This window comes from Bos grunniens, chromosome 8 (genome assembly GCF_055505025.1).
Source record: "Bos grunniens cultivar Pamir isolate PY7600 chromosome 8, Bosgru_T2T1.0, whole genome shotgun sequence".
Taxonomy (NCBI): Eukaryota; Metazoa; Chordata; class Mammalia; order Artiodactyla; family Bovidae; genus Bos; species Bos grunniens.
In genome coordinates, this window is record NC_141172.1 from 8,403,124 (window position 1) to 8,428,787 (window position 25,664).

At 45.3% G+C, this 25,664-nt stretch overlaps 1 protein-coding gene across 3 annotated transcripts in view; it reads left to right on the top strand.

Moving 5' to 3' along the window:
• Window positions 1–25,664, top strand: part of INTS9 (integrator complex subunit 9) — a 126,820-nt gene that overhangs the window by 94,764 nt on the left and 6,392 nt on the right. For all 3 annotated transcript variants that reach the window (XR_015169409.1, XM_086414772.1, XM_086414773.1), the window contains exons 9-14: window positions 6,282–6,393; window positions 9,690–9,870; window positions 15,435–15,495; window positions 19,595–19,766; window positions 23,053–23,177; window positions 24,003–24,170. Coding sequence is in view for 2 of the 3 variants with exons in the window: in XM_086414772.1 (XP_086270898.1) it covers window positions 6,282–6,393; window positions 9,690–9,870; window positions 15,435–15,495; window positions 19,595–19,766; window positions 23,053–23,177; window positions 24,003–24,170 (819 nt within the window). In the remaining variant the exon portion in view is untranslated. The remainder of the gene's footprint in view (window positions 1–6,281; window positions 6,394–9,689; window positions 9,871–15,434; window positions 15,496–19,594; window positions 19,767–23,052; window positions 23,178–24,002; window positions 24,171–25,664) is intronic.

Here is a 25,664-nt window from a genome sequence, read left to right on the forward strand (position 1 = left end):
CTTGCCTGGAACAAAAATAGGGAGTCCAGGCTCAGTCAATCACCAGGCTAATTCCTAACCGGTTAACACTGGGCCTTGAGGCTCAAACAGGTGGTTCTCCAGTTGCCAGACAGGTGGTGAGTGTCTGTTAGAATGAGAGGAGAGATGTTTGACAGCAGCGGCTCCCTGTGGAAACTTCTGCCTTAGAGCAGTGGTTCTTTTCTTTTTTTTTTTTTTTTAATATTTATTCATTTATTTGACTGTGCTGGGTCTTAGTTGCATCATGTGGGATCTAGTTCCCTGACCAGGGATTGAACCTGGGCCCCCTGCATTAGGAACATTAGGTCCCACTTAGCCGCGGGACCACCAGGGAAGTCCATAGAGTAGTGGTTCTTAACATTTTGTGGGTCACAGCCTCGAAATCCTGGTGGTAAGAATCTGATAAGAACTGTTAATAAAAAAAAAAAATCTGTTGCATATCTATATGACATTTTACATTTATTTTCTGAAGGCTGAGCTTATAGAGTCTTTAGAAGGCCATTGTTATTCATCAGGTTAAGAATCCCTGACATAGAACATTGGAAAGAAAATTTTTTCTTTGTAAGAAATAAAAATTTTTTTAAACCAATTGAGAATTTCTGCCCAGTCAGTACCCTGAAGCCTCTGGTGGTCACAGTGGGAATTCCTTCTTGCCCTTGGGGGTGGAAGAGGCTGGTGGCCAGCCTGAGAGAATGTTTTCTTCTAGCACACCGCCTGTATTTTCTCTGCCTCCTCTTCCTGACCCTTCTCCCTCTGGAGTGCAGGGAGATGCTCCCCCTGGTCAGTTTTCCTGAGGTCTTAAAGTCTTTGGCAGTAATAAATGTAAATGTAGATTCTTCTCTTAATTCTGAAGAAAATATCTCAAATTTGGAGTCTTTGAGTCAGGTTTTTAGAGTTAAGACAGTTGCTTGGGTAGGTTTGTTTTGCTGTTTTGTTTTTTACATTTTTCTTCTTCCCTCTGAATTCCCCAAGTGTTTTGTTGTTTATGCAGTTCTGTCATCTGGATGCTCTAGAATAAAAGTTTTCTGGTTTTTTGTTTGATTGATTTTTCTAATGCATTGTATTGTTATAAATCTGTGACTTGCTGCAGATCTTCACGTGGATGTACATGTTAGCTTTTTTCAGCCACTCCTTAGTCTTCTAAGGAATTAATTCTTGAAGGAATTCATTTCCTTCTAGATATTCTCAGGAAATATCTGTAGGCTGCTGTTTCTCCCTCTGTGCCTGACCTTATGGAGATCTTACAATCAGGTTCAGTCCTTGGGAATTTTCTGAAAGTGTCTGACTTTCCCTGATATAGAACACAAGGGATTAAAACCACTTGCTTACCTGGTGCCCAGGGTAGAGCTGGAGATGAAGGTCAACACAAAGACATTTTCCTGCCTCCACAGAACCCAGGCTTCAGGATAGCCCGCTGAGGCCGCCTGTGCTCCTCTGGTCAGCTGGCCCCATGGAACACCTGGGCTTCAGTTCTCCGCTGTCTTCTGTCGCATCAGAGCCCACTACGTGAGAGCCAGGCCCAAGCTGAGTATTGACCCTTCAGGAGGGGACAGTCTGAAAAAATCACTTCTCTTCTTTGGGCCTCAGTTCCTCTACGGAGACCCGATGACTGTCTCTAGTAACACATCTGTCTGCAGTGGTCCCTTGGATATGTCCACGAAGGGCCCACTCCTCCTGGGAAAGGACACAGCCATGTCCCCAAAATGTTATTTAAGAAAGACGTCTGGGACAAACCACCGCGTACTGCTCCCCACCTTAGCTGCCAAGGCCGCAAGAAGCTTTCTCTTCTCCATGGACGTAGCCCCAAGTTGTCCCAAAGCCTCAGCCTCCTCGGGTCTGTCCTGAGGAAACAAAGCTCTGTCCTCACTGGTGAGGCGGTGCCAACCAGTGAGAGTTAAACCTAATATATTTAAGGGCAGTAGCAGTGAGGAAGCTGAGCTACAAAGAGTTCGTGATTGGTTTGAAGGATTGGACTTGGGAAACGGATCCCATGAAGCCAGGAGGGAGAGACTGTACCACTTAATGGACTCCTGTCTTCTTTCTGCACATGCTGTTTGGTTTCTAACCTGGCACAGTGTTTCCTTCTCTCAGACTTAACGTGCACTGCTTACATGCCTTCATCTCTTTGTTCGTTCCTTCCTTCCCTCATCTAGTCTGTGGTATTTCTTAACCTGCTTTGGACAGTGGGCTGTGCGCGACTGTAAGGGAAACATAAATGGGGAGGTGCTAGATTTACACAGGTTACCGTAGAGGAAGAAGATGGGTGCCCACAGGACTTTATCCAGGGTCCAAATGATGGGTCCTGTTAGGTTAGAAATCCAGTCAAGGGCTGTGGGGATTCAGGAGCAGGGCACATACCTTCCCACTGGGGATCAAGGAGACCCCTGAGAAGAGTGAGCTCTAATTGGCATCAGAAGCCTGGATATGATGTGTAGGACTATCAGTAACCTCAGACACGCAGATGCCACCACCTTTAGGGTAGAAAGTGAAGAAGAATTAAAGAGCCTCTTGATGAAAGTGAAAGAGGAGAGTGAAAACGTTGGCTTAAAGCTCAACATTCAGAAAACGAAGATCATGGCATCCGGTCCCATCACTTCATGGCAAACAGATGGAGAAACAGTGGAAACAGTGGCAGACTTTATTTTGGGGGGCTCCAAAATCACTGTAGATGGTGACTGCAGCCATGAAATTAAAAGACGCTTACTCCTTGGAAGGAAAGTTATGACCAACCTAAACAACATATGAAAAAGCAGAGACATTACTTTGTCAACAAAGGGCCATCTAGTCAAGGCTATGGTTTTTCCAGTGGTCATGTATGGATATGAGAGTTGGACCATAAAGAAAGATGAGCACTGAAGAATTGATGCTTTTGAACTGTGGTGTTGGAGAAGACTCTTGAGAGTCCCTTGGACTGCAAGGAGATCCAACCAGTCCATCCTAAAGGAGATCAGTCGTAAGTGTTCATTGGAAAGACTGATGCTGAAGCTGAAGCTCCAATACTTTGGCCACCTGATGCGAAGACCTGAGTCATTTGAAAAAACCTTGATGCTGGGAAGGATGGAAAAGGGGACAACAGAGGATTAAATGGTTGGACGGCATCACCGACTCAATGGAGATGAATTTGAGCAGACCCCAGGAGTTGGTGATGGACAGGGAGGTCTGGCGTGCTGTGGCCCGTGAGGTTGCAAAGAACCGGACACGACTGAACAACTGAACAGAACTGAGGAATCCACAAGAAATGTCTGAGTTAGTTACAGGGCTAAATCTGTGAACATCCAGTGTGACTCAGTCATGAAGTATTTTATAACGTCCCAATTATGTTGCTAGTCATGTTGTAGCACTGCCTTTGTTTTTTATTATGGGCATTTAATTTTTAAAGGAACATGGTGGTAATGGCTGAGGTTCAGAGATGATGGTGTTTTCAAGGCCAGAATTGCTTCTGAGTCATTGTTTAGATTAGTTGTCTTCAGTTAACCTTTTGGAGATCATGGCCCCAAATGACAACCCGATTAAATCTGTGGGAGAATGGATATAGGGAGACAGAATTGTTTGTACGATTTTTGGAGGTTCTGAGGGCTGCTGAATCCCCTATCAGCCCTGTGAATTATTAGTGGTTTGTTCTAATAAGGTCCTTGTAAAATTGTTGTCCTTTTAAGCTAAGTGTGTGTGTGTGTGTGTGTATTAGTCGCTCAGTCATGTCCAACTCTTTGTGACGCCATGAACTGTAGCCCGCCAGGCTCCTCAGTCCGTGGAATTCTCCAGGCAAGAATACTGGTTTATTTTGTTTTAGTCGCTCAGTCGTGTCCAACTCTTTTGCAACCCCACAGACTGCAGCCCGCCAGGCTCCTCTGTCCATGGGATTCTCCAGGCAAGAATACTGGAGTGGGTTGCTATTCCCTTCTCCAGGGATCTTCGTGACCTCAGGGTCAAACTGGGGTCTCCTGCACTGCAGGCAGACTCTTTACCATCTGAGCCACCTGGAAAGCCCTTCTCATCCATAAGTTAAATATACTGCCCAACAAAGCTTGGTCCCTTTGATCACCATTCCAGTTCCTTCTTGACATAGGCACACACTGAGCATGCCCAGGCTCCTCACACATCAGTGACTGTGAACCTCCATGCTTTACTCCCCCTTCCCTCCTTCTCTGGAAACAACGAACGTACGTGTGTTTGTTGAGAATGCAAATACGCAGGTCAGTTCTGCCTGAGCAGAAGAAAAGCTCTTTACACGCATTATTGTGTCTGTGCAAATAGCAATTAGAAGCTGCTCAACATAGTTGTCACAACAGTACATCTCCTGTATCCATGTTTTTAAAAAATGCTTTTCACAGTATTAAGCAACTTATCTATCCACAATCGTGTTATTTAAAAAAAATTGATGAAGCCCATATGTCCATGCAGATATAAGATGCTGAAGGATGATACATCAAAAGGCACGTGGACTCAGAAATAGCAATGCACGTGGTAGGTCTTGGCTGCACTGCTATTTGGAATTTTACTGAGAAATTTGGATAGGAAAGAGGAGGGATAATGTTTATCCCTCCTGTTTTTTCCTTCTGATGTTCTAGTGAGTAGGTTAAATGAAATTGAGCAAAAGATACATTACAAAATGAAAACATGGATGAGCTCTCTAGCATCTCGGTCTTTGGACCTTCTGTTTTTCCCCTTTCTATTCCTCTTATTAAATACTTTAAAATTTTTATGCAGTTTTAAAAAATATTTATTTGGCTGTACTGGGTCTTAGTTGCAGAGTGTGGAATCTTCAATCTTCAATGAAACATGAAGGATCTTTAGTTGCAGCATGTGGGATCTAATTCCCTGCCCAGTGATCAAACCCGGGCCCCCTGCCTTGGGAGCCTGAAGTCTTAGCCACTGGACCACCAGGGAAGTCCCTGTTTTTATACAATTTTAAAAGTACTATTTACAGTTATTGTAAAATATTGGTTATATTCCTCATGTTGTACAATACATCCTTGCATGGGCCTTCATTTTTGTTTCCAGTTTTAATCCTGATTTATTTGGAAGAGGTACTTCGTATTTTTTTAAATGCTCTGAAAGCAGTCAAAATGCAATTCAAAAATAGAACCTAAGGATTGCATAACATTGTGCTATAGGACTCCATAGGCTACAGGAAGATCGTGTAAATTAGCACATGAGACTCTGAGAAATCCCTGAAGGGAGACGGGTCATTTTATAAGAAGCCCAGCCCGAGGCTCGGCTGAGGTCCCGTACTGGTAGTGGAATTGAAGGGGGCTTTACCTTTCTGGTTCCTGATCCATTGTCCTCTCTCCTCTGCCACTGACTCTTGGGGAAAAGCACCCCAGCTTTTTGAGTCTCGACCTCTGTATTTCCACAGCGATCCCAGTTTCCTGTACGTGGCAGGGCTGTTTTGAGAACCAGACTGTACAGTGCAGTGGATCTCAGGGCACGGTCTCCAGACCACCATCCACATTCCCACCAGGAGCATCTCCTGGGAGCTCATGAGAATTACATCTTCTCAGGCCCCACCTCAAACCTGAATCAGAAACCCTGGGGTGGGGGCAGCACTCCACCTCCAGGTGATCCTGGTACAGGCTCAGATTTGAGGTCCACCTCAAATTTGTGATGATACGTGTAAGATAGCTTAAAAAGAGCTTCTTTTCTTTCTTTTTTTTTTTTTTTTTCATATTTTTGGGGGGTTATCCTTTTTTTTTTTTTTTTTTAGCTTTTTGCTTTATAATGGAGTTCCAGGGGGCACAGTGGTAAAAAAAAAAAAAAACCCTGCCAGTGCAGGTGCCATGTTTGATCCCTGGGTCAGGAAGATCCCCTGGAGGAGAAAATGGCAACCCACTCCAGTATTCTTGCCTGGAAAATTCCATGGACAGCAGAGCCTGGTGGGCTACAGTCCATGGGGTCACAAAGAAACTGACACAGCTGAGCATACACACTAAGCATACACACAGCTAATTAATAATGTGGTAGTTTCAGGTGGACAGCAAAGGGACTCAGTCATCTATATGCATGAATCCACCCTTCCCCAGACTTCTGTGAGTTTTCATAGCATGTCAGAACTTTTCATCGCCCCATAAAGTTCCCTCCCATTGGTACCCATCTCCCTTGGGCAACCACTCTTCAATGATAGGCATGTTGTAAAAGGAAGTGAGATGACCTCTTGACAAGTTGGACGTGGAAAGACCGTTGATTGTGTTCTCTTTTTCCTTTCCTTCTGATACCTAACCTTTTTTTGTTTAATATACTAAGCCTAGTTCTCTGTGGTTTTTCAGCCCATGGACCAAGCATCTCTCAAAAACAGCGATGTTCTCATCCTGACAGGCCTTACCCAGATTCCCACCGCAAACCCTGATAGCATGGTGGGTGAGTTCTGCAGCAACCTAGGTATGTGTCTCGGGAAAGTCCTACATGGGAGGAAATGGTTCACGTTTATTTTGTGATCGCCCTGCTCCTGTGGTACTTTTTTCTCCCTTTGCTTCACATTCACACCCTGTTGATGCCCCCTATTATGACCTTTTCCCTCATTTATTTCCACGCTTTCTGTTTATCCTTCAAAACCTACTGTTGTCAACAAAAGCAGTTCTTAAGCAACTTAAATCTGAAGGCACAATAAGAATGGTGGTTATAACGGTAAGTTTGAATTTTTAGCAATTATACAGCCGATGCTCAACATTCTCCCACTTATATAGAAACTCTTCCTCTTCTTGCTGGCAGGTGCCCACCGCTTCTTGCTGGTGGGTTTTGCAGGTGGGTCAGGAGTGCTTATAGGATAAGCAGAGTTAAAGAAGGAAATAATCTTGTCTTTGCTTTGCAAATAATAGCACTGAAAAGACTTAATATTTTGAATTCACAACAGGGATACATTGAACAGGTGTATTTTTTCCCCAAAAATATTTGCTTGGTATTATTTTTTCTTCTTTGGGTGGGGCAGGGGGGGACTATAAGTGAGAGACTTGTTGAGTATTTTCTACCTGGAATAAATGTATGCTTCTTTGGAATAATTGTCAGTAAAGTCTAGAAATGCTGCATTTCTTCTAGAAATATGTAGGTCGCTTCCTATCTTAGCTCCGGCTACTGTAACAAATACCAAAGGCTAGTAGCTTTAAACAACACTTATTTCTCACAGTTCTGGAGGCTAGGATGTCAGAGATGCGGTGGCCAGCACATCTGGGTTCTGGTCAAGAACCCTCTCTCTGGCTTACAGACAGCAGCCTTCTGGCTATGTCCCCAGATGGCAGAGAAAGGCTGGCCCAGGGCCTCTTCCTCTTTTTATAAGGGCACTAATCCCATCATGGGGGCTCCATACTCATGACCTCATATAGACATGGTCACCTCCCAAAGGATCCCCTTGCTAACACTGTCACATTGAGGGTTAGGGCTTCAATATATGAACTTCAGGGGACACATTCATTCAATCACTGTTACCAAAGAGGAGTTCATGAGCTCAGGCCCCTCAGCCCTGTTACCTCAGCTCTGGGGGAGGGAAGTGGTTGTCTTCTAATATTGTCTGTGAAATTTCATTTTCCCTTGCCAATAGTTGTAGACTTTTTTATTCTTTGCTGATTTTAAGGTACCAGTAACTTACTCTAGGGCTTCCTAGGTGGCTCAGTGGTAAAGAATCCACCTGCCAGTGCAGGAGATGCAGGTTTGATCCCTGGGTTGGGAAGATCCCCTGTTGAAGGGAATGGCAACCCACTCCAGTATTCTTTGCTGAGAAATCCCACAGACAGAGGAGCCCGGCAGGCCACAGTCCCTGGAGTCACAAAGAGTCGGACACTACTGAACAACTGAACAACGACAATTTACTCTTAGCTTGGAAGAACAATTGGACTGGTTTCAAAGAGACTTTGTATGTGTGTTTATAACTCTAGAATCATGGAATCCAAGGGCTTTGGATCTTGAAAGACTCTTCCATGTAATCCCCTGTTGCTCAGAGGGGTCCGCTGACCAGCTGCCTCACATGTTGAGGCTGTGCCACAGTCAGACTGTCTGAGGAGAGGAGGCCTAGTGGAGAAGTTGTATGTTTATCATGTTCTGGCAATTTTCCTACAAAAGAAGGCTTGAAAACCACCGATTTAGTTCACTCCTCTCGTAAGCAGTGAGGAAGCTGAGGCCCAGGAGGTTGCAGTGGCTTTCCTGAGGTCCCACAGCTTGAGATGGAGTGGGACTGGAGCCCTGCAGCGCTCTCATCTTTTCCTTGGTTCCTACTCCAGTAGTAGCGGGTCAGCCAGTCCTCCGTGCACAGCATCTTGGAGAATACGGATGTGAGAGTTGGGACATACAGGAGGATAGAAGGCATCAGAGAGTTCAGGTTCTGTGCCCTAACTTTGCTTGTTTTCATCTATATTGGAAACTAGACGAAGAAAGAAATTGAGAGCTTGACTTGTCTCAGCCAGTTACAGTTTCTACTACGATTTTGGTTATAAGTTGCAATTCCTCATTTGATAACTGATTTTAAGCCTTTAAAGAATAGAGGATTTTCTTATAGACAAAACACTCATGGAAGAAAATGCCACTAGAATGAGTCAAATGGAAAAACTTGGCCTATTTCCTTATGGGTCACTCAGCAATGATCAGAGCCCAAACAGAGACAAATGAAACAAAGTTCTGAGCAGGAGCTGAAAAGAGAAGGCGCTGGGATGGTCTGTCCCGAATCTCATCTGCCATTGGGAACTTGAAAACCCAAATCCACGCCTGCACACCCTGGTCCCTGGGCTTGAGATGTTGCTGATCCCTCAGGTGATCATCAGTAAGCCTCTGGACCCTCCCACTCTGGTGCTAGTCTTCAAAAGAAGTCAGTGTTGGGACTTCCTTGCTGTCTAGTTGGTTAAGAATCCTCCTGCCATTGTAGGAGACGTGGATTCTATCCCTGATCCAGGAAACTCCTGCACGCCTCAGGGCAGCCAAGCCCGTGCACCAGAACTGCTGAGCCTGCGCTCTAGAGCCTGGGAGTCACACCTACTGAAGCCCAAGACCCTAGAGCCCGTGCTCCACAACAAGAAAAGCTGCTGCGGTGAGAAGCCCTGATCACAACTGGAGGAAAGCCCTCCCAGCAACCAAGACCCAGCGGGCCAAAAATAAATAGTTCATATTTTTTTTAAAGTCCATTGTTTGTTGAATGGACCAGTGACTGAGAATCCGTACTAAAATTGTTCCTTTAAAAAAATAACTCAGGGTCCTCCCCACCTACACACTATAATACTGCTGATTTTATTGCTATTTGAACTACATAGCAAGCAACTGAAAATCAGAACTCAAATCTTTTTTTGTTCTTTATGTTTTGATGAAAATTTTTGCTTTGATGACTTTTGCTTAAGAAAATAGTGTATTTGTTATTCATTTAAAGTGGAGGCAAGATTACATGGTTTTTTTTTCCATGTATGGGTATGAAAATCTTTTTTGCACCAAATATCTCAGTTGATAGAATATTAATTTTTTGGTACATTTTCCCCAAAAAAACCAAGTTGATTGTTACCCAAATGAAGTGAATTATAGGAACAGAAGTGGAAAAATGAAAGAAATGCAAACATAATTTGTAAAGTTCTGTCCTCCCTGTATAAAACTGTTCTTTTGATGCTACTTTCCCCCCCTCTGGCCTCAGCTCTTCTCTTTTCTTTTTTGTTTTTAATATTAATGAAGTCCGTCTGAGTTACAGTGTCCTGTGGCTTCCACCCTTCTAGCACTGACAGTTCGGAATGGAGGAAACGTGTTGGTGCCCTGCTACCCTTCGGGAGTGATCTACGACCTCCTGGAGTGCCTGTACCAGTACATCGATTCAGCCGGCCTCTCCAGCATCCCTTTCTACTTCATCTCCCCGGTGGCTAACAGTTCACTGGAGTTTTCACAGATTTTTGCCGAGTGGTAGGTCTCTGTTTTTCCTGTGATCCCTACAGTCAAGCAATAGGAAAAGAAAAAGCTTTTTAGTTTTAATTTAAAAAGAAATAGAAATAATCTTATTTTTTCTCACCTTACTGTGAAACCTTCATTTTTTTCTTTTTTCCTTTCTGTGATATGAAGATTGTATTAATGAAACCCAGAGCAGTTACTTTGCTAGGATTTAGGAGAATTGTTATTAAGAAGGGAAGGAGGAAAGGCAAAGACGTAACTTAGCCACCAGTTTCAAAATGAACAATAAAACTGTTATGCACTTACCTTCTCACATGCTTCCCTCTGTCTGTTACAAAGTGCAGTTACATTCTTAAAGCTAAAAAAAGTCTCCAACCCAAGCTCATGTTCTCTGAAATTTTTAATACCAAATCTGATGGGGAAAACTAGCTTATTTTTCCATTTCAATAGTATATTTGGTGACAGTGTTTTATTACAACAGGAAATTATTTGATCAAATCCTAGGATGGGTAAATTATTGAACAATATGAAGTGGGTGAACCTTTTCAGGATTGTTTAGACAGATGTTTGAATCTAACTCACCTGGCCACAAAAAGGCAGGGTAGGAGGAAATACTGTAAATTGCACACCGGACTTAATGGTACCCGGGGATGGGGTTGTGACACACAGGTGTGCTTAATCCCGTCTACTGGTGTGATGACCTAATGGGCACAATAGTCCACAAAGCCTCTGATTTAAGAGGATTTGTACATTATTCTGTGCAACGTTCACGAACTCTGGGAGATAGTGAAGGACAGGGAAGCCTGGCGTGCTGAAGCAACTGAACAGCAACTGCGCAGCATACATATTCGCACAGATTATCCCAAAGTCACGCTTGCCTACCCCACTTTTAAGTATCGTTTTTTTCTTCCCATTTTAGTTGTGCTCAAGGCCCTTTTTTTCTGTTTTTAAATTCAGTCTTCTCCGTCCAACGTGTGTATTATTCATGTTCATTCATAGGACTTTTTGTTGTTGTTTATATTATATTTGACTTAGTGACTAACAATAAAAGGTCACTTTTTTTGGCGGCCATTGGATTTCTTCTTTGATTAGAAGTCTCTTCTCCGCATTATGGGAAGGTAATCTTGACTAGGTGGCAGTCCACATGAGGATCGCTGCACGTTCATCAGCATGTCCTGAACGTCTTCATCCAGAGCCTCAGCTGAAAATACTGAACGATGCAGGCTCGGGGACCAGCCCTGTGGGCAGTGTCCTAACTGGTGTCTGTGCTTCCATCCACTCTTGTCAGAATGTCTGATGGGGTAGGACTCGGGACCGGTAAGAGTAGGTGGTTTTTGAGTTCCTGTTTTTTGTTATTTGTTTTTAATATGAGTGTAATACATGTTTACTAGAGAAAAAGAAAGTTACAGAGAACAGTAAAAAATAATCCGAACCCATGATCCCACTACCAGAAATAATGTCACTATTAGATTCTGATGTATTTCATCTTTCTATGTAGGGATCATGCTGAATATTTAATTGTGAATCCTGCCTTTAAATTTTTTAATCCGCATTGCAGGCAGATTCATTCCCAGCTGAGCCACCAGGGAAGCCCAAGAATACTGGAGTGGGTGGCCTATCCCTTCTCTAGTGGATCCTCCTGACCCAGGAATCGAACCGGGGTGTCCTGCATTGCAGGCGGATTCTTTACCAGCTGAGCTACCAAGGAAGCCCAATACTAGATTAGAGCATTAGAAAATCTTTGATACCATCATTTTTCCTTGACTGCATTATGACATCATCACTCATCATTTATACATAGTATAATTTACATAACTGTTGTCTTATGGGTGGACAGGCTTTTCCCAGTTTTTTTCCTTTTAGTGATAAATTTTCGATTAATATCATTCTGTATATTTATGACTACATCCGCTTTGGGTAAGTTACTAAAAATAGTATTACTGGAACAAAAGATGTACATAGCTTTTAATGTTCATCATACAAATCTAAATTGCTTTCCAGAAAAATGTTTGTGTCTTCTGTAAATTACTCCTTATTTGCCTATTTACGTACCAGAGGTGTTGTACCTTTATCTATTTATTTGAACCCTATACATGTATTAAAGATCCTAATGCTTTGTTATATCTACAGACGTTTCCCATTTTGGCCCTTTTTTAAGTTTTGTCTTTTGAATTTGTTTTTTCAATAATAACTTGTTCCTTTTAGTAAATAATTTTAAGTATAGAAAGGCTGCAGATATACTACAGAAACTCCCATATACCTTCTCCTCAGGTTCCCCCCTCCCCCAATGTTCATATCTTACATGGTCATGCATTCTGTATCAAAGCTAAGAAATTAACGTAAGCACAGTATTATTAACTGAACTCCAGGCTTTATTCATATTACACCGGCTGTTCCACCAATGCCTGTTTCCTCCTCCAGGATCCGATCCAGGGTAGCACATGGCACTCATTGGTTCATTCCTCTTTAATATTTATGTGCTTGGCTGTACTGGGTCTTTGTTACAGCATATGAACACTTAGTTACAGCATGTGGGGTCTAGTTCCCTGACCAGGGATTGAACCTGGGCCTCCTGCATTGAGAGCACCGAGTCTTAGCCACTGGACCACCAGAGGAGTCCCCCACGTTGCATTTCAGTTCAGTCGCTCAATCATTTCTGACTCTTTCCAACCACATGGACTGCAACACGCCAGGCCTCCCTGTCCATCACCAACTCCCAGAGCTTGCTCAAACTCATGTCCATTGACTCGGTGCTACCATCCAACCATCTCATCCTCTGTTGTCCCCTTCTCCTCCTGCCTTCAATCTTTCCCAGCATCAGGATCTTTTCACATGAGTCAGTTTTTCACATGTGGTGGCCAAAGTATTGGAGTTTCAGCTTCAGCATCAGTCCTCCCAATGAACATTCAGGACTGATTTCCTTTAGGGTTGACTAGTTTGATCTCTTTGCAGTCCCAGGGACTCTCAAGAGTCTTCTCCAACACCACAGTTCAAAAGCATCAATTTTGGGTGCTCAGCTTTCTTTATGGTCCAACTCTCACATCCATACATGACTACTGGAAAAACCATAGCTTTAACTAGACAGACTTTGTCCGCCAAGTAATGTCTCTGCTTTTGAATATGCTGTCTAGGTTGGTCATAACTTTTCTTCCAAGGAGTAAGCGTCTTTTAATTTCATGACTGCAGTCACCATCTGCGGTGATTTTGGAGCCCAAAAAAATCAAGTCTGTCACTATTTCCATTGTTTCCCATCTGTTTGCCATGAAGTGATGGAACCAGATGCCATGATCTTAGTTTTTTGAATGTTGAGTTTTAAGTCAGCTTTTTTACTCTCCTCTTTCACTTTCATCAAGAGGCTCTTTAGTTCTTCTTGCTTTCTGCCATAAAGGTAGTGTCATCTGCATATCTGAGGTTAGTGATATTTCTCCTGGCAGTCTTGATTCCAGCTTGTGCTTCATCCAGCCCAGCGTTTCTCATCATGTACTCTGCATATAAGTTATATAAGCAGGGTGACAATATACATCCTCGACATACTCCTTCCCCAGCTTGGACACAGTCTGTTGTTCCATGCCCTGTTCTAACTGTTGCTTCCTGACCTGCATACAGATTTCTCAGGAGGCAAGTAAGGTGGTCTGGTATTCCCATCTCTTGAAGAATTTTCCACAGTTTGTTGTGATCCACACAGTCAAAGGCTTTAGCATAGTCAGTGAAGCAGATGCAGGTGTTTTTCCGGAATTCTCTTTCTCTTTCGATGATCCAACAAATGGTGACAATTTGATCTCTGGTTCCTCTGCCTTTTCTAAATTCAGCTTGAACATCTGGAAGTTCTCAATTCATGTACTATTGAAATCTGACTTGGAGAAATTTGAGCAATACTTTGCTAGCGTGTGAGATGAGTGCAATTAAGTGGTGGTTTGAACATTCTTTGGCATTGCCTTTCTTTGGAATTGGAATAAAAGCTGACCTTTTCCAGTCCTATGGGCACTGCTGAGTTTTCCAAATTTGCTGGCATATTGAGTGCAGCACTTGAAAGCATCATCTTTTAGGACTTGAAATAGCTCAGTTGGAATCCCAGCTTTGTTAGTAGTGATGCTTCCTAAGGCCTACTTGACTTCTCATTCCAGGATGTCTGGCTCTAGGTGAGTGATCACACCATCATGGTTGTCTGGGTCATGAAGATCATTTTTGTATAGTTCTTCTGTGTATTCTTGCCACCTCTGCTTTATATCTTCTGCTTCTGTTAGGCATACCATTTCTGTCCTTTATTGTGCCCATCTTTGCATGAAATGCATTTATCTCTTTTATTTTTTGACAGAAGTATTTTAGTTTTATACTTTTATATACTGATGCTAACTGATATATTATCCTTTGCAGCACTCAACATTAAAGTTTTAAACCAAGCTCTTTTATCCCTCTTACTGAGTTTGAAATAAAGACACTACTATTGTCTGTTTAGACACTATTAATAAGTAACCCTTCAAAAAGTATCTTGTTTTTGTGTTTTACATCTTCTTCCACAAAGGAGTTGTGGAAGTGATGTTTTAAAAAGTGATGTTTTTAAAGTCGAGTTCAACCAAAGGTAGGAAAAATTAGATAACAGATTGTGTAATGAAGCTAAGACTAAACCTAGACCCCCAGAGTCCTGAATTATTCCATCAAAAGTAATATCTGTTAGAAATGTTGAAATGCTTTAATTCTGCTTTAGTAGGGTTCTTAGAAGCGGGTTCTAACAATCACTGCATGTGTTTTTTCCCCCAACTTAAAAATGTCAGACCTACAGAGCACCACATACCTTGATTAACTTTTTATCATATTTGTTTTCCAGAAATCTCCGTGTCTTAAATGTCACATCTGACTAGGGAAAAACAGACTACCTAAAACAGTCAGTGTCTCTGAATTAAGATAGTTCCTGGAGAGATTTATTACTCTCCAGTTAGACTTACCAAATTCTGCTATTTATGAACCGGTACATGTACAAATAGAAATCTGTCTCAACAGAAAATTACTTTCTACTCAGAATTGGTCACTTTGGAATTCCCTGGTGGTCCATGGTTTGGACTTCGTGCATCCACTGCAGGAGGCATGGGTTCAGTCCCCGGTCTGGGGATTAAGATCCTTATAGCCTTGTGGTACAGCCAAAAAAACTGACCACAACTAAATGAAATACAGTATCTTGGATCCTAGAGGAGAAAAAAAAATCAGTGGAAAAACTGGTGACAGCTGAGTAGAGTCTAGAGTTTAGGTAACTGTAGTGTGCTGATGTCAGTGTCTTAGTTTAACAAAACAGTGAGATGATGAACTCTGTACTATCTTTGCAAATTTTCTGTAAATCTAAAATTACTCCAAAATAAGAAGCTTGTGTTTTAAGGGAAAAAATGTATTGAGGAATTTCAAAGGTTAAAAATATGCTCACAAGAGACTTACATCCTAATTACTTTATAAATGCCAGCTATTTACAGTGAGATTCACTGGCAGGAAAATTTTAAACCTCAGCATGTATTTGCACTGTTTAACCACTAGGTGGCAGCAAATGCCTCTGTGTACCGTGCCTAATGTGCTCATCTTTTTTGTTTTTAAAGGCTTTGTCACAACAAACAGACTAAGGTGTACCTCCCAGAACCGCCTTTTCCTCATGCTGAGGTAAGAAAATGGAATCACTAGGTCAGAGCAAGTAAGAAATGTAGGTAAAGGTATGTGGGTGGAAATAGCAGATCATTAGAATTAAGAAATGTGGAGATAAACTGATACAGCCTTCTGTTTGCCTTGTAAGGTGGCGTGAATATGCTAACTGAAGATGTGTTACTTTCTCTTCTTATTAACACCTTACATTTCCAGTATGTTGCTCAGTTCATAGTCTACTTCTGTTGCATTGACTGGGTGAGGAATTTTATTCTAGTATCTACTACTGCCTTTTTGCAAAATAGATTTACTTATTGTCAAAGTCTTCCTACGAGTTGGTTGTGTCTTAGTATAAGGGCTTCCCAGGTGGCGCTAGTGGTAAAGAACCCACCTGTTAGTGCAGGAGACGCCAGAGACATGGGTTCAATCCCTGAGTCAGGAAGATCCCCTGGAGAAGGAAATGGCAACCCACTCCAGTATTCTTGCCTGGAGGATCCCATGGACAGAGGAGCCTGGTGGGCTACAGTCCTTGGCGTTGCAAAGAGACATACGACTGAGCAACTAAGTTATGTTTTTTAGTATAAGATACTAAACATAGCTTATGTCCTTGGTGTAAATATTTAATGATGAAAATGACAACATTTCAATTTAAAAAACAGAAAAATTCCCCCTTCTTCACAGAACCAGTCGTGTTTTTATACAGCTGTGTGTGCCCAGTTTCGTGACTACTTTTGTTTTTCACCAAACAGTAAATGATGAACCTTTCTCTGTGTGCCTCACTGTTATTGCTGCTGCCTAATATTTCATAGCACATCATATGAACGTCTTGTAGTGTTCTTGGCTTCCGTGGTGGCTCAGGTGGTAAAGAATCCGCCTGCAGTGCAGGAGACCCGAGTTCAATCCCTGGGTCAGGAAGATCCCTGGAGAAGGGAATGGCAACCCACTTCTGTATTCTTGCCTGGAGAATCCCATGGACAGAGGAGCCTGGCAGGCTACAGTCCATGGGTTCACAAAAGGGTCGGACATGACTGAGCAACTAACACTTTCACACATACAGAAAGCTCACCTTTGATATTAGAAGTCAGGAGAGTGGTCATCACAGAGACAGCCGTGGGGGCGGGCAGGGCCTGGAAAGCGGACAAGGGGCGTTTCTGAGGAGCCGGTGATGCTGTTTCTTGATGTGCGAATGGGAACACGGATGTTTTCGTTTTGTAAAAATGCCATCCAGTTAGGTACATCTGTGCAGGTACTTATGTATAGGGATTTCACTGACTGACATATTATGCAATTAACTATTTGACTTGAGTAAATTGCAACAAATGTCCTGCTAATTATTTTAAATCTTATTACTGTTTTCCTACTCCCAAGGAGGGGTCTTTCATTAACTAAGACGTCAAGTGGAAGGTTTTGAGCAAGTTACTTGCAGTCCTCATACTGTCTGTTTCTGTTTTTAATTCTCTTGGCTGCACCATGTGGCACCTGGGATCTTGGTTCCCCAGCCAGGGATTGAACCTGCGCCCCCTCCTTGGAAGGCAGAGTCTTAACTGAGCCTCTAGGGAAGTCCCATGCAGCCCTCATACTGTCTTTTGAGGGGTTGGGAGGGCAGTGCTAGGTCTTTGCTGCTGCACGGGCTTCACTCTAGCTGCGGAGAGCGGGAGCTACTCTCTCATTGCAGGCTCCGGCTTCTCCTTGCGGTGGCTTCTCTTACTGCAGAGCACAGGCTCTATGGTGCAGGAGCTTCAGCAGTTGCGGCTCCCACGCTCTAGAGCTCAGGCTCAGTAGTTGTGGCGCACGGGCTCAGTTGTCCCGTGGCATGTGGGATCTTCCCGGATCCGGGATAGAACCCATGTCGCCTGCACTGACAGGCGGATTCTTTACCACTGAGCCACCAGGAAGGCCCCCTCATACTGTCTTAACAGCCGCCAAGGCTTTTGCAAACTTTGTCATTACTACAGTGAAACTCAGGGTAGAAATCTAATCGTGTCAGAACATTAAGTGTGGCAGAACATGCTCGGTGGTGGCTTTACACTGAAAGTGTACCTGCCTCTTCCCTAGTAACAGTTAGCCTTTCCTTAGAACTTGATCTCCAAGGGTATTACCGTGTTCTTACCCACAAGTTTGTCACGAATGACCTTTGTCCCACTCACAGCTAGGGATGGGAAAAGACCCAAGTTGCACAATCAGGGTTCCTAATACGTACTTATTGATATTAGGGCGTGATGGAATTGATAGCCAGTGTCACGTGACCAGTGTCCATGAGAAAATACACTTCTGCCTTTAGTACTGATGAAAAACTGCTTTACAGAATTCCTGCCTGCAGCTCCACTGCCTGTGTAGTTTAGACCTTAAAACAGCACAGAGATAATTCTGGATTGTCAAAAAGGTAGTAAGTCAGCTGGAAAAGTAGATATAATGGGGGAAAAAATCAGAGCGCCTAAAAAGTGACTTATGTGCAAAGACCTACTGCTCTTCTTAGATTCCCAGTCATCTCTTCGACATGTGTGGGTACAAGAGAACTGGTCCTTTAGTCAGCCATGTATCTATTTAACTGGGGTGAGTAATGCTTTGGGCCACATAGGTTATAAAAAATGTCAGTTTTATTAGTATGTAACCAGGAAGTAAGAATGCAATGAGTTTTCCATGTTTACTATTCGTATCCCAGCCAGGCATGTGAGCCCTGATTAAGACCTCCAGGGTGGTCTTGCTAATGAAAGCAGTCTCTTAGAATTAAAGGTTAAGTCTTTCAGAGTAAAGAAAGTTGAGTTTCCCTTTGGGAATGGCCCCATTCTTGCCTCATCCTCACTGTTGGGATGGCAACAGGTGGGCTTGGAGTTGTTGCGGGCTCCCCTCGTATGCATTAGGAATGACTACAGGATCGAGAAATGTCTCACACCAATTCTTTATCCATCAGACAGCATCTCAGGGCAATGTTGTTGTTGTCCTTTAGTCACTAAGTCATGTCTGAGTCTTTGAGACTTCATGGACTGTAGCCCGCCAGGTTCCTCTGTCCATGAGATTTTTCAGGCAAGAATACTGGAGTGGGTTGCCATTCCATTCTCCGGGGGATTGTCCTGACCCAGGGATCAAACCCAGGTCTTCTGCATTGCAGGCAGATTCTTTACCACTAAGCCTCTCAAAGGCAATACTAGTTGATACTGAGGGTCTCTGAAGTGTGGGTGTTTGTCATCTGACTTGTTGGTGCCAGAGTGAAGCAGTGGGGCTGGGGCAGCATGAAGGACTTCTGAGCCGTGTCACAAGAGGCCATCTGTGGTGCTCACTGTATATGGTGTTGTCTTGGGTCAGGCCTGATTGGCAGGAGAGTATTTCCAGGGGTTGTACTGAAAAGAGGACCTTTATGGTTCAGAACATCCACTTTTTGAGACAGGTTTGAAACCGTGCGTGGCCTGTTCCTCACCGCAGCTCTCTGTCGGGAGGACGTCACGCCTCCCGCGCACGTTTCTGAAAGCCTTGGTCCTTGTGCTTCAGACCCCACGGTGACGTAACACAGCTCCACCTTCCCAAGCGGTGGTCCTGTGCTGGTAAACGAGGTTACTGTGTGAGGTGTTAGTTGTTGACAGAACTCAGTGATGCTCAGAGTTTGGGAAAGTTACTTGTACTTCAAAGACTTCTGGGGGACTTCTGGGCCTGGGGCTCAGAGTGTCAGGAAGCTATAAAGGAAGGGTTAGACGGAATCCAGCCAGAACAGCCTGAATGAAAGTTTCCAATAAGTATGACACTTGTAGAGCTTCCCTGGTGGTTCAGATGGTAGAGAATCTGCCTGCAATGCAGGAGACCCAGGTTTGATCCCTGGGTCAGGAAGATCCCTTGGAGAAGGGAGTGGCTACTCACTCCAACATTCTTGCCTGGAGAATTCCATGCACAGAGGAACCTTGCGGGCCACAGTCCATGAGGACGCAAAGAGTCGGACACGACTGAATGACTAACACACATATAGACCAGTGTTACCCAAAGACCCATCGTTGGAGAAGGTCACACTGTAGGTTAAAAACCTGTATCCTTATCTTGTATTTTTAATGTTCTCCACTCACTCTGACATGCAGCAGTCCTTCCTTCATGGGCAGGCTAACATCTCTTCCTGTGCTTTTGACACGTGCTCTAGCTCATTCAGACCAACAAGCTGAAGCACTACCCCAGCATCCATGGAGACTTCAGCAACGACTTCAGGCAGCCGTGCGTGGTCTTCACTGGACACCCTTCCCTCCGGTTCGGGGACGTGGTCCATTTCATGGAGCTCTGGGGAAAGTCGAGTCTCAACACGGTCATCTTCACAGGTGAATCAACCAGCAAACAAAACCCTGTGCTTCCCACTGGGACCATCCCTGAATACCTGTAGGATGTTACCTACCACGTAGAGACCCCAGGAAGAATTGACAGTAAGGTGTAAATATGATACTGTTGTTGTTGTTGTGTCCGACTCTTTGTGACCTCGTGGACTACAGCACACCAGGCTTCCCTGTCCTTCACCATCTTCCAGAGCTTGCTCAGACTCATGTCTGTTGAGTCAGTGATGCCATCCAACCATCTCATCCTTTGTCACCCACTTCTCCTCCTGCCTTCAATCTTTCTCATCATCAGAATCTTTTCCAGTGAGTCAGTTCTTTGCATCCGGAGGCCAAAGTATTAGAGCTTCAGCTTTAGCATCAGTCCTTCCAATGAATATTCAGGATTGATTTCCTTTAGGATCGACTGGTTGGATCTCCTTGCTGTTCAAGGGACTCTCAAGAGTCTTCTCCAACACCACAGTTCAAAAGCAACAATCCTTTAGATCAGTATTCTGTTGTAAATACGAAAGGATAAATCACCAGCAGGCGGAGGAGAAGAACAAACAAAGTGTCCCATTAGGTGACTGCACTGGACAGGGCTTTCATAGCTGTTTTTGTAGATTTTGTCCCCGAGACAGGTTTCTGGTCTAGAACTGCTGTTGACAGGATTTTGTAAGCTATTCAAAAACTGCAGGAATTCCAGTGATCAGTCTCACTTCACCCTTAAGGAATTACTGACTGAGATGGATCTTTCTCCTTAGGTTATAGTTTGCTCTGGCTTGGGGTTTTACTTAATCATTATCTTATCAATCAGGGTCTTCAGATAGTCTTGGGATTTGAAACTCTCATAGGCATTGAAGTAAAGAGCCTTGATATGAAATCTAGGCGGAGTTACTGTAACCTCAGCCAGGTTACTCGCCTCTGTAAGATGGGACTGTGGGTGGCTCCTCCTCGGGCAGCTCTGTGCTTTTAGTGAAATGTTATAAGGAAGGAGTTCTTACAAGGCCTGGCCCAAAAGCCTGGGGAGAAAGGACCGGTTGCCTTCTGGGAGTTTTCTAATGACTTTTAAGACATGAGTGGTGGAGGAGTCTAGTTATGCCCAAAGCCTTGGGGCCAGGTGGCCCCTTCCCTGTGCTCAGCAGTGGGGCCAGCCAGAGACCACCAGGAACATCCCAGTAATCAAACAGACTTGGGTGCTGACTCTGCAGTGAGTTGGGGAGACTGCCAGGGGGAGGCGGGAGGCTTCACAGGACATGGTCAAAAGAACTTACAGGTTGGGCCTTGGCTGGGGTGATCTTGGAGATGGGCTCATTGCTCCAGCTTGGTGTCATCAGGACCGGAAGTAGTTCTCTGGTTGGACATCTTGATTCTTGTCTAGAGGGTTAGAAGAACAGAGCCAGGACAGGGTGGCATTTGCTTGTTTTGAGGTTTGGACAGGGTTGTGGTCTTGCGTTCAGGCATGACTACAGAGGGCCTTGTTTCGGTCTTGATCCATGGTGGTCACCGAGCAGCCTTTTGTGACATCGGCATCGTGTGGGATGGTTTGTGTGCAGCGGGAGGACGTGGCCTGGCCTCGAGTGACGGAAGCACTCAGAGGAGCAGCTGGTAGGGGCAGCTGTGCTCCGTCCAGGCCCCCTGTTAGCCACAGGCAGAGGAAGCCAGGCTGTAAGGTTCACACCGCCCAGAGCCTCACCATTGATTGCCAGGTTCGGCTAAACAGGAAGTCATCCGGAGAAGGCTATCAGCAGTAGGACTAAGAGGGAGCTCCTGTTCTTTCTGAGGGATGTTGGCTCTGATGTGACAGTGGGCACAGTAGGACAAGGCGCAGAAGAAGTGTCACGAGACCAGAAACTTCCCTTCAGCCAGCTGAAAAGAAAGCAAGGGCTACATGACTGTCCGTACGTGTGTCACCCAGCATTTGTCTGGGTCAGGAATTTATATTTAAACTGGTGTGCTGCACTTCCAGAGCACAAGCTGTATCATTTACAGTGTCTGCTAGGTTCTGGGACACTTTTCCTGGTTGTGTGACCCCTGGGAATTGTATCCATACAGTGGATACTCAGTATCCATCAGAGAGAGATGGTCATCCCCCAGGCAGGTCAGGCTGCTTTGGGGGTTTCTGGGTTCTTCTTGGGTAGACAGGATCCACCGGAAGAGTGAGCATTTAGAAACCTGGAAACTCTGTGCCTTCTCCAGAGTTCCCCGGGGTAAGGAGCGGTGCGTGGAAGCCGGGGGCTACGTATGGGAAGTGGTGTCCTCACGGGGCACAGGCTGTGTCAGGAACCTACAGGTCATTTTTCATGCCAGGACTAAGCCAATGCTTTTGGCCCGAGGTGGGCAGCTTTCTCAGTTAGAGTAAGCAGTCCTTGGCAGGCCAGCTCCAGTGGGGCTCCGCAGAGAACAGGCCGGCCAGTGAGGCAAGGACGGTTCCTGGGCGCTGGACAGGCACTACGGATGGGCCAGCAGCCTCAGCACAGGCGTCTTGTTGACGCAGGTCACGATCCTTCTCTTCTTTGCATCCTGTCGAGTAGGAGGCGTGGGATTTGTCTCTTGCGTGGGGGTGATCTTTGAGCTCTTGCTTTGAGTGGCCTGGGCCGGACTTCTCCAATGTGAAGTCACCACTTTTGTATTAATCAGTATCTCTTGGGGGACACTTTGAGGCTGTCTATTCATCTGGTCCTCCCCAGAGGTTTATCTAATTTTTCCAGCATCTATTGATGATTCTGGTCTGAATAAATTATTCCTGCGATGGCTGCCAACGCATGACTTTTTTTTTTTTTTTTTTCCCGATTTCATGGTTTCTTCTACATTTGTTAGTTGGCATCTTGTTGCAAAGAAGAGCTTTATTCTCTCCCTCATTTACTTAGGTATCCCTTCATCGTCTCATCTCTCTCTGTCAGTGTTGAAAACCTCGAGTTCACACTCCTGCCTGCAGTTCCACGTCTGGCCTGCAGCGCTTGGTCCAGCCTCTCCCTCTCTGCCCAGCGATCACTCCTCTCCCCCCAGTCAGGACTCTGTCTCCTGTACCCGCAGGGCCTTTGCTGTCTTGCTGTCCATCTGCTGGGCCTTGGCCATGCCAGCCGCTTCCTCACATGGCCGCACGTCTGTTGCTTTCATTTTTAACACTTACTTTCTTGGCTGCACCAGGTCTTAGTTACGACCCGGGGGATCCAGTTCCCTGACCAGGGATCAAACCCAGACACCCTGCATTGGGAGCGCGGAGTCTTAGCCACTGAACCGCCAAGGAAGCCCCCGGCGCCTTCATTTTGAATTTCCTTTCTTGCGTTCCCCTTAGAACCCGACTTCTCGTACCTGGAAGCACTGGCTCCCTACCAGCCCTTGGCCATGAAGTGCATCTACTGCCCCATTGATACACGACTAAATTTCATCCAGGTGTCGAAGCTGCTCAAAGAAGTGCAGGTACAGGGGCGGGGCAGTGGGGGCCCACTGTGCCACTTGCTCCCGCGTCTGTGCACTTTGCTCTGCAGATGAGGGCTAATGTCCTCACCCCCGCCCCCCAGCATGCTCGGCCCAGTACCCTCCAGGTTCCAGACTAGTGGGCTTTCCACCCTGAAAGAGGTTTCTCCTCTAAAAAAAAAAAATCAAAAGTGGAAGGAAAAGCAAGCCTAAGCAGTGTATTATTTTTGACAAGGACCACTTGTGTCCAGTTGGGTGGTATTTGGCCGAAGTAAACACTGGCTTCCTAATTATTTTTCTCCCAAGATAATAAAAGAAGACATTTATAAAAACAAAAACCAAAAAACTCTGACGTGGTGTGTCCTCCACAACTGAGGACACGGCCTGGCCATCGCCCACTGCCTAGGACCTGGGGGCCTACAGGTCCAGACCGGAGACCCAGACGAGCACAGAAAGCCACAGCTCTTCTTCGCCAGCGAGTCGGGGTGCCAGTCAGTGCTGCTGAGGGACAGAGAGGCTGCCCTCCAGGGACTGGAGACCCTTTGAGAATGGGCCCTTGGATGTCACCCTCAGAGTGGCTTAAATAGAGGGAGAAAACAAATGCACGAAACAAAGGCAGTAAATCCCTTGCTCATCACCATGGCTTTCCTTGAAACTTCCGTGCTTCCCCCCCAACACTGTGGTCACTGGTGACTTGGGTTTGAGAGGATGGGAGCTCAGCACCGCCCTGTGGTGAGCCTGGGTGGCGTCTGGGGAGGGTGAGGTCAGGACTGGGCCTGCTGCCGCCTCACGCCCTCCTTCCCCCAACCCCTCCCTCTCGATCCTCAGCCCCTCCACGTGGTCTGTCCCGAGCAGTACACCCAGCCACCCCCGGCGCAGTCCCACCGCATGGACCTCATGGTGGACTGCCAGCCGCCCGCCATGTCCTATCGGCGTGCCGAGGTCCTCGCCCTGCCCTTCAAGCGTCGGTACGAGAAGATCGAAATCATGCCGGAGGTGAGCGTTGGGCTTCCCGGGGCTTCCCCAGGTTTCCGCTTGAGTCTGGAAGACTGTCCTGGGGTGGCTTTCTTTGCAGTTTGTGTCACACATGGATGAACCAAGGTACACAGACCCTTAGCAGGTAAGCGGGAAGCGGGCTGAGCTTTTCAGCTGCCTCTTTGGCTGCAGCAAAAGTGAGCTAGCCCTTAGTGAACATCCAGAACTTCCAGCCCTTCGTGAACTCTGAGTTGCAGCATTTGGGATCTAGTTCCCTGTTTAGGGATCCAACCTGGGCTCTCTGCACTGGGAGTGCGAAGCTTCAGCTGCCGGACCACCAGGGAAGTCCCCTTCCTCCTGTTTCCAGTAATGAAGTAACAGATGTCAACACCAGGCCTGCTGGAGTGCCGCTTATATTAAAGTTCAGTGTGTCACCCAGGGGGTCGGAGCCTGGAGAACAAATAATGCTGTTGTCAGCTCTGTCATTAGCCACCTTAGGCTTGTGGCTGTCTCGTCCTTCCTGGACCTCATTTGCCAGTGAGGCTCAGGTCTCACTGAGTTCAGCAGTAGATGGAGGACATGAAAGTGACCAAAAAGTAAGGAAAGTTTACATCCCTGCATGATCATCATTTGCATGCATTTTAGTAGAACGTAAAGATTTTATTCTGTGAAGATTTTGTCCTTTAATCCCAGTGAGTGTAGAGCCCCCAGCTGATCTGGGCCGTGGCGGTGCTGGGGCACGTGGCGCACGCCTTCCCGTGGGGATCGCAGCGGGGTACGCGGGGCCACTGTCGCCAGCAGCAGCAGCCTTGAGAACCTGTTGGAAATGCAGGTTTCTGCAGCCCCACCTCAGTCCTGCTGAGGCAGAGACTCCAGGTGAGGCCCAGCCTCTGGGTCTCTGCCAGCCTCCTCGTGGGCCTGATGCCCGCTAAAATTGGAGAACCACTGGTGTCAGAGACCAGGTGTCAGTTTCCAGTGTGAAAGGCAAAAGGAAGGCAGAATTGGGTCTCCGGAGCCCAGGTGGGATCCCTGCTCCTCACCTGAGAACCAGCGCTCTGGACAGCCTCCTTTTGTTTTTAAGGCCCCTTGGCCTTCTCAGGCCTTGATTTGTATGACCCTGTCATAAGATTCATTTTTCCATAAAAGTGTGCTTGTTCATTCTAGAAAACTTGGGAAATAAGGAGGAAAAGGATACAGACAAAAAAAAAAAAAGTCAATCCTAGTTTGAATACCAAACATAATTACTATTCCAATTTTTGTGTATTTGCCTTGTCTGTTCACCGTGTTGTGGGTGTGTTTGAATCATGTATCATATAATCCCTTTGTCATGTAAAGGTAAGTATATTGTGTCATTCAAGATGGTCTATCGTGAATGTCTCATCATTTCACTGTTCCTGTATTGGTGGATATTTATTATTTCTGCATTTTCAAATTGCAAATAATACTTTTAGAAACATGCTTTAACATAAATCTTTGTGTGTGGGATGTAGAGAGAGAACTAGAAGTATCATTTGG